General features: G+C 35.7%; 1 protein-coding gene across 4 annotated transcripts in view; it reads left to right on the plus strand.

Moving 5' to 3' along the window:
* The window catches only part of APOOL (apolipoprotein O like), a 120,049-nt gene extending 112,773 nt beyond the window's left edge, over nucleotides 1-7,276 (plus strand). For 3 of the 4 annotated variants that reach the window (XM_059157182.1, XM_059157185.1, XM_059157184.1), the window contains one exon: nucleotides 6,717-7,276. In XM_059157182.1, coding sequence (XP_059013165.1) covers nucleotides 6,717-6,805 — 89 coding nt within the window. In that variant the 3' untranslated portion in view covers nucleotides 6,806-7,276. Of the gene's footprint in view, nucleotides 1-1,567; nucleotides 1,778-6,716 lie in introns of those variants that run through there. The other variant, XM_059157183.1, reaches the window with a different exon arrangement.
* The last annotated feature ends 2,299 nt before the right edge of the window (nucleotides 7,277-9,575 follow it).

Below are 9,575 nucleotides of genomic sequence, written 5' to 3' on the forward strand. Positions count from 1 at the left end.
CACACTAAATGTCCACAGGCTGTTTGCTCTGCCTTCTCTCTAAGAGCAGTGGTTCTAGGCTCTCCCCAAACCCTGCCCACTGACCTTTAAGCCCAGCTGGTTGCAGGCACTTCTGAAATTTGTCCCCTCACACTTTCTAAGCCACTTGCTATGGAGGTTTTTTTTCCCCCTGTGCTCTTGTTTCTCTGTCACCCTTCTCCAAGATTGTACCTCCCTGTCCACCATAGTGGCCATCTATTTCTCTCCCAAACCTAAGTCTCCATACCTTTTACTTTCTTTAATATGGCCTCCTTTCTGCCTTTAGTTGTAGAGTTTGTTCTGCCAGTCTTCATGTCAATTTCTGTGACTTAGGATGATTTAATAGTTACCTAGTTTCATTCATGGGACAGGATGAGCCTAGTGTCCTCCTACTCTGCCACCATCTTCCCCTTTCTCTGTTCTAGAATGGTTTGCAGGTTTTAGACTCTGATAATCCACAGTTCACCATATTCCCACAAGTATATATCCTGTCAGTTTTCTAAATACCTGTCAATTAAAGAATATTTTTGTGGAGATGAAACATGTTACAGCATAACAGTGGAGCCAAACCATTGCTAGCCCATGCTTTTTCTTCACACATGTGTATTCTAGAACCCTTTACCCACTTGTCATGGCTAATGTATTATATGAAAATCATTCTAAGTTCACCTGTAAAGGAGAGAAATATGCCAGTACTATTCATCCTTATTCATCCTTATCATATATTATTCAAAATTGATTATACAGAATACTTTTGGTATTTATCATTTCCACATTTCACATGCAATCCCAAAGGTCCAAGACATGGAAAACAGTAGTGATTATGAGCACAGATTTAAGTGTAAGACTTGGAACAGAATCCTAGATCCAACATTTGCTAGTTCTCTTACTTGGGACAAATTATCTAATACCAGGACACCTAGGTGGCTCAGTGGGTTAAGCCTCTCTCTATATAGATAATCCTAAAGAATTAAACAGAACAAAACAAAAAAAACCTTAGACCTGGTGCACCTGTGTGGCTCAGTGGGTTAAAGCCTCTGCCTTTGGCTCAGATCATGATACCAGGGTCCTGGGATCCAGCCCTGCATTGGCTCTCTGCTCAGCAGGTAGCCTGCTTCTTCCTTTTTCTCTGCCTGTCTCTCTGCCTACTTGTGATCTCTGTCTGTCAAATAAAGAAATAAAACCTTTTAAAAAATTATCTAATACCATAAGCCTGTCTTCTGATCCACAAAGAAGGGAACAATAGTGTTTTTCTCACATAGTTGTAAGGATTAAATGAGATGCTGCATGTAAAGCACCAAGTACCATGTCAGTCACATGCTAAATTCTCAGTGAGTGTTAGAAAATATCATTTGCCCAGAGAAATTAGCCATTTTTCTGATAAACAAGTCTTTCCATTGAGCACGCTTTGGGAGCACACCATTTAGCTAGAGAGCTTAGCCATAGCTACCACTTACCACCATACAGAATATGTTGGTTATACTAGACAGAGAACTTGGTAATTTATAGTCATTCATATACATTATTAACAAAAATTATGTTATTTTAGGATAGCAAATTCCTAAAGACATGGACCTCTTCGAAATCTGATGAAAGAAGAATAAAATCTCTCACATTCTCCCAGGATTAATATCTCTCTCAAGCAGATTTTGCCAAATCTGGCTCTCCATCTATTTTGTAAATTTCACAAGCCAAGAATGATTTCTACATGGTTTAAATGGTCGGGGAAAAAAAAGTATTTTGTGACAAGAAAACATTATATGAAAGTCAAATCTTAGTGTCTATAAATAAAGTTTTATTGGAATACAGCTGCACTCCTTCATTTATTGTTTGTGGTTGCCTTCATACTACAATGGCAAAGTTGAGCACTTGCAAAGGAGACCTTATGGTTTACAAAGTCACAATATTTACTCTCTGGCCTACAGCAGAAAAAGATTGCTGGTATTTCTTTTAGAAGGATGAGGTGTACCATAAATATATGACTCATCCTCCCTTTATAATATTTGCCAGCTGTTCTATGGGTCAGGAGACTAAATAGCCAAGCTCCAAACATCTGAAGGGGCAAAACCAAATTTTCTAGTCTTTTTTAGCCAGGGAAACAGAAACTCATCAGGCTCTCAGTCAGCATCTTTGGTGTTTGCTATACCTGAGGAAAAGAGAGGAACAAGTGGTTGATTGACTCTTAACACTTGGTTTCAGCTCAGTATCTGATTGGATTAAGATGATAAGCACCTTACCCTTCCTAAAGAGGAAAGGGTCTACTTTCTCATAGAAGATACCATCTGGAGCTTCTATGGTTCTTTTATACACAGTGTCCACCATGCAAACAAACAAAATATTAGTTATGCAAAGAGGCAGAAGGATGACTGACAGGCAGAAAGATGTGACTGACAAACAAGAAAATAACAGTAGACCTACAGGTGCTCTAAATATTGAAGTTTGTAGAAGAGGATTTTAAATTAACTGATTAATATGTAAAATGGAAAATATGAACAAGTAAAGATAAAAAATGGATAATTTCGCAGAAATTGAGATCTACTTAAAAAATCAAGTGGATATTCTAGAAGTGAAAAACATAATACCTGAAATTAAGGACTCATTGGCTAAATATAACAGCAGACTATATACAAAAGAGAACAGAATTAATGAACTCAAATACAAGTAAATAGAACGTAGCCAAAGTGAAGCACAGGAAGAAAAAAGAATGAAAATAACAAGAGTGTGAGAAGGTAAATTGCAGTGACTAGTCTCAATTACTTAGAAGCTCAATGCTGAATATCATCTCAATTTTATACAAAGAAACAAATAGAATTTATAACAATACTAACTTCACTCAGAAATTTATTAGTGATCTGTCCCATTTTTATATCTAACTTGCTCAGAATATAAATGAGATAATTTTGTGAACTAAATTATCAGTGAGTAGATATCACATGATGGCTATTTAAGAAAATTTATTGTTATTTTATGACTTTAAACATCTTTATCCTTTCCTGTTTGTTGTAACACCAGCTTTTAAGTTTTTATTTAAATTCCAGTTAGTTAAATACAGTGTAATACTAATTTCAGGCTTACAGTATAGTGACTCAGCACTTCTGTACAAAAACCCAATGCTCATCATAACAAGATAACACCAGCTTTTTAAAATCTAAAAAACTAAGTATGAAAGCCGCTTTTTAATGAAAGATTAAAAATATGATAAAGTACAAAGAAAAACATTCTAATGGGTTAAGATTGAGATTCAAGAAGAGTTATTACTGTTAACCCTTTGGGAGGAGAGAGCTCTTGATCAGCTCAAGGGGTGAAGAAATTTCTAAGAGGAAAGATGTAATCCTTAGTTACTCAAAATAGCAGGAGATGAATCTTTTTTAAAAGGCAGAAAACAAATGACCTAGGCTAAGTGGTTCTAAACTAGAGAGATCCATGTTACAGTTACTGAAGTTGTTTGTTTTCTAAAATTCACTTTACTCAAGGATTATAAATTAGAATCTTCAGAGGTGAAGCCTCTAAGCAGATGGATTGTAGGCAAAGGTCCACAGGTAGTTCTCTGTGTGTATTCCTCTAGTTAATAATGTCTGACATAAGCTGTGGATAATTTAAAATTCTGAGGCCTTTCAATAAATTTTGAAAGGTAGGTCAATGGAACGTTTCAATTTGGGTGAGCTGAAGTTATGACTAGACTTTGGACAAGAATATATATTAAGGAAATAAGTAGAAGTGTTAGAGAACTTAGTCAACTGATTGGCATTGTTAAGCAAATTAGGCACATTCAGACTTATGTAAAATATTTGTTATACACTTAGTGCAATACGTTTGATAAAGAAGAAAATGTTTCCTAGGATGCTTTTCATTTGTACTGAGGAAACACTTCCACCAGGTGGCAGTAAAGATACATTTGAGAAAGAAGCCGAATGAGTTTCTTAAACTTTTTGTGTGTGATGGATCTCTTCTCAGAATAATGCTTTTAAGTCGATAAAACAAAATATATGATATGTGTTTCTTTAAATGTATTAAACAACAGTGCCTAAAAGATCTAATAAAATCCATAGTTTTGAAGTAGTGGTAAGTATAAATATTTCAAAGTATTTGCAACTGCAGCATGATATGAAAATATTTGTGATATCTGTTAGTGACAAAATCTGAGGTCCTCCTAATACTATTGTGTGTTTGTTGCCTACATTCATTACTGAAGAAAATATTCATTTTCAGTCCGAAGTTAATGAAAATGAAGACAAATTTCCTACACTTAAATTCATAGATCATATGAATTCTGTCCCTAGACCCCCCAAAGGATCCCATATTAAGAATTTCTATCCTAAAAAAAGTTTCTCTTCTATGGAGAACTATATGAGTGTATGGATAGTGATTACTTATGATCTGGGTTTTTAAAGATATATTTGGTAGTGAAGTTACGTATAGGTATATGACACTTTATGAAATAGAAAGTTTCTGAAGAGATAGACATAAAATAAATTATTATATGTAAATCTGTTTTTCCCCTTTGTTTTCATAAAATTGGAAATTAAATTCCTCTCTGGGAAAAAGATATTTCCCAAATATAACTAAATTATTTTAAATCAGATTTTGAAAAAAAAAATTTCTGAAAAAATGTTTTTAATCTTACATCACAAAGTAAATATAAAAATAGCTATTTCTTGCCTACTTACCACGCACAGGGTATTATATGCAGCACTTTGTATTATTAAATTGAATACTAAAATAATCGTATGACATTGTTACTACTTTAACCCCCATTTTATAAGAGTCAGGGTGGTTGTTTTGGGAGTCAGACTAACCTGGATTCAGAACTAGCTCATTTATGAGCTAAGTGAGATGGGTAAATTTTCTTAACATCTGTAAATTAAAATGTCCTTTTCTATAAAACAAGGATAATATAAAAGTATTATCTGTCTCGTTATTTTCATGTATTATCTCATTATCTGAGATATTATATATATCTCATTATCTTAGATAATACATGAAAATAATGTAGTATCTTACCTGTCACACAGTTTATCAAGATCACCAATGATCTGCACGTTGCCAAATCCAGTCCATTTTCTTTTTTCTTTTTCTTTTTTAAGATTTTATTTATTTATTTGAGTGACAGAGATCACAAGTAGGCAGAGAGGCAGGCAGAGAGAGAGGAGGAAGCCGGCTGCCTGCTGAGCAGAGATCCTGATGCGGGGCTCGATCCCAGGACCCTGGGATCATGACCTGAGCCGAAGGCAGGGGCTTTAACCCATTGAGCCACCCAGGCGCCCCTCCAGTCCATTTTCAATCTCCATCTTATGCAATCTATCAGTAACTTTTAACACAGGTGATTACTCCCTCTTCCTTGAAACAAATCTCCTCACTTGCCTTGTGGGATAGCACTTGCTCTTGATTCTCTGACTTCACTGACTGGCTGTTCCTTCTCAGCCTTTTCTGATACATTCTCCTAATTTTCTTAAATTCAGAAGAAATGGAGTATCCAAAGGACTCATTCTTTAAACCTCTTCTCTGATGCTCTAGATGATCTCATAGTTCCATAATTTTAAATGCCATCTGTAAATTAGTACCATAAAATTTATAAAGCAACCAAGATCTCTCCTGAGCTCCAGAGACTCACATTTCCAACATATTACTCATCATTTGTACTCAGATGTTTAGTTAGCAGTGCAAATTTAGCACATCCACAACTTGACACTTACTTTGCCTTCCCCCAGATATGCTTCTCCCACATTATTCCCTATCACAGTAAGTGTCACCTCCATCTTTCCAGTTTCTTAAGTTAGATTCTCTCTCACACAACATATTCAGTCCACTTAGGAAATCCTGCCCATTCCATCTTCAGAAGTTATCCAGAATCCAGTCTCTTTTTACCACCTCCATTGCTACTGGTCTCTGTGCTTCCACGCTCATTTCCCTGTAGTCTTATCCCTACAGACAAGAGTGATTTTTTTTTAAGATTTTATTTATTTATTTGAGAGAGACGGATAGGAGGAGAGAACATGAATAGGAAGGAGAGGGAGGCGCAGGCTTCCCACTGAGCAGGGAACCCAACATGGGTCTCAATCCCAGGATCCTAGGATGATAACCTGAGTTGAAGGCAGACGCTTAACCGACTGAACCACCCAGATGCCCCAAGAGTGATCTTTTAAAAAAGTAAAACATCATGCCAATTCTCTGCTCAAAACTGTCCATCTAGCATTAAAATAAAAGAGAAACACCTTACCATGGACCTGTATGGCTTAGCCTTCTATTGTTTTCTGATCATGTCTCCTAACACTCTCACTGTACCCACCATCACCACATCTTACCTATTCTGTTCCAGCCATACTGACCATTTTGTGGTTCCTCAGGCATGGCCTCAGGTCCATTATACTTTCAAGACATTTTCCTCTGATAGCTACAGGGCTCAAATCCTTACCTCCTTCAGTTCTTTGCTCAGTTACCACCTTTTTTTTTTTTTTGAAGGCCACCCTGTAAATTGCCCAAGTGCTCTATATGCCCCTCCCTGGTTTTTTTTGTTTGTTTTGCATAGCACTTACCACCATCTGATATATCTTTTACTTAATTTATTGTCTGTGTTGCCAAACTTAAATGTTAGGTCCATATCAACAGATATTTTACTTGCTTTATTCACTGCTGTATTCCTAGTACCAACAATTCATTTGTGAAATGAATGACTTTTTTTCATTTTAATACTTTATCAGGTGCTACACAGTTTATGCCTGACCCCAAGCTCATGGATCATGGACAGTCCCATCCAGAAGATGTAGATATGTACAGCACTAGAAGCTAAAATACTCTGCGTAGAGAACTACAAGATGTATGAAGTTGAAAATAATGATGGAAAAATCATGTAAAGGGTAACTGATACAGAGTATAACTTTTTTTGGGGGGGTATAACTTTTAAACAAAGCTTTTCTCTCACATCTTCTAATGTAATGTACAGTTTGACCAATCACATAAGAGATTAAAACACAAACTGTGAATTTAATCCAAACAATATTAAGTAATTGATGAAGAGGCAGAAGTATTGGGATGCATTTAATGATTTTTAAGGTGTGTTTATAAAAAACTAGAGTAAATATATAAATACTTATGAAATATGTATGTGTATATATAAATATTTATACAGATACATGCACATATTTGCTTTAGCTTTTTCAAATTAATGTTAGCTAAATTAGAATGGTGTGTAGAAGGATGTGTCCCCTCCTTTTTTTTCCATACCCCAGAGCTGGAATAAAATATCCATTATTTTACGACACTTGGGCTTGGTTTTGTCTTTGTTTTATAAATGGCAACTCCTCTTAAATGTCCAAAAACACTTTTTTTAAGAGGACCATAGTCTACAAGGCACCACAATGCTGCCTAGTAATCCTACTGGTTCCTTTAGGTGGTTTCCTGTTCTGTTCCCCAGGAGAGATATTACACACCTTCTATTCTTAAGCCTTCTATACCTGCCGAAGATGACTGTCTGTTATGTAGAGGGGAAACATGAGCTTTATGACCATTTCAACTTCTTCCCCTCTACCTTCAAGACTTACCTCTTTCTAGCCATGCATCCCCTTCATCTAAGGCCAATGCTTATTCGTGTTCCTGATCTCCTTCTTTGCCATGTTTTTCAGTACCATACTCTATCCTGTTTAATCTTTACCTTTTGGTTTCTCTTTTCATTAATTTCTTTTCCTCAATCTGTAAATAGATTCAGATCTTCTTTGTCCAAAAACAAGAATAACAAAAACATTTCTTTAACCCTGCCACTTCCTCTCAAGCTGCCTTTCCTTTCTCTTTCCTATGATTGCCATACTTTGGGAAAAAACAGTGTCCCTTTCTTACTTCCACAGTTTTGGTTCCTCTCTAACTTTCTGACTTCCTGACCTCTTTACCTATTTGAATTTTCTGTAATTATTGACTCTTAAACACTCCCTCCCTGAAACTCACTCCTCCCTTTGCTCTCTGTTATTCCTGCTTATCTTGTCATTCTTCATTCTCTTGCTCTGAATCAAAATGCTGTGGTTCTTCAGGTTGCATTCCTAGTCATCTTTTCTCATTTTATATGCTCTCTCATTTTCATTCAATATACTTTACTGGCTGTAGCCACCATTTATATTTCCTTATCATTTATGTTTCCAGATCCCATATTTCTCTAGAGCTATATACCTATTTTCTAATTATTTATTAATATATCTACCTTATCTGCCATAGGTGTCCCCAATGTTAATATGTCTAAGACTAAATTGCTTCTGCCTCTCTTTTCTTCAATTTCTGTGTTTTTCAAATCTACTCAACCTTTTCTACTCTTCTCTAATCCTTGCTTCCATTCAAGTTTTTATCACCACCTTCCTGAATTATTACAATAGTCCTTCATCTGCCCTCCATCAATCTTGCTTTCTGTCACTTGAGAATGTGTTGTCTCTGCAGGTAACAGTAAACCAGTTCACAGTCAATGACACTCTATATAAAAATCTGGAATTGGGCAGTACAGGGTTCATTCAGTAGCTCATTAGTGCCATCAAGGACCTAAACGTATTCTCTTTTCACTCTGCTCTTTAGTATGTCAGCTTGTCATCTTATGGTCACAAAGTGGCTGTTGTTGCTCTAGGGAACATATACACATTCAGTGTAGGAAGAAAAATTAGGGCAAACCCTACTAGATGTTTCTGACCCTCTCTTATCAAAAAAGTAAAATGCTTTCATAGAGTGCCTCTCAGAATTCTTATCTATATCTTGACTAGAACTTACCATGTAGCCACCTTAGCTCAAGGCAAATGGGCAAATCATATTTTTTTTCCTATGGTGAGGAAGTCAAGGAGAAAGGGATATGGAATGGGTGTTGAGTTTCAGCTAACTTATATTGTCTACTACCCTATTCTTCTAATCCATCTGTCATATTATGGCATAATTGCCTTTCTAACAACTATTATGGTTAGTTGTCTCTGAAATCTTCCAGTGGTTCATCATTGCCTATATAGTCATCAAATGAAGACTCCTAAGCATGACATATAAGGCCCTTCACTTATGGTCCCAATTCAACTTTAATCCTATCTTTCCTCTCCTTTCCTACCCTACTGCCAGTGTATATTTTATCTATAATATAATATAATAATATAATGTTAATTGCTCCATGAACATGCTTTGTTATTTTAAGTTGGGTTTTTTTTCTGTCTGTGCTTGTATTTCCTCTTAGAATTTTTTTTTTTTTTCTGTATAATCCTTTTCCATATTCCAACTTCCTCCTCATCCTTCAAACCCAATTCTGGTGTCACCTTCCTCCATCATCCAAGGTAGGATTAAAATGCTCTCTATTCTTCCTTCCTTTGTACTTCATAGCTGTGACAACCCATCCAATTTATTATTAAAACTAAAACTAGTATTTTTTCACAGACAAGATTCCTTGTGGGTATGACTAAATCATCTTTGTGCAGCTTTTATGCTCATGAAATACATAGCAGAAACTTGTGTTCTATGCTTGCAACACAGGATACAAAAGTAATTATACTCCTATCAAAAGGTTTATATTTCTACTAGAAAGGAAAGAAACATATGCATAGATGATATTACAT

This window comes from Mustela lutreola, chromosome X, assembly GCF_030435805.1.
Source record: "Mustela lutreola isolate mMusLut2 chromosome X, mMusLut2.pri, whole genome shotgun sequence".
Taxonomy (NCBI): Eukaryota; Metazoa; Chordata; class Mammalia; order Carnivora; family Mustelidae; genus Mustela; species Mustela lutreola.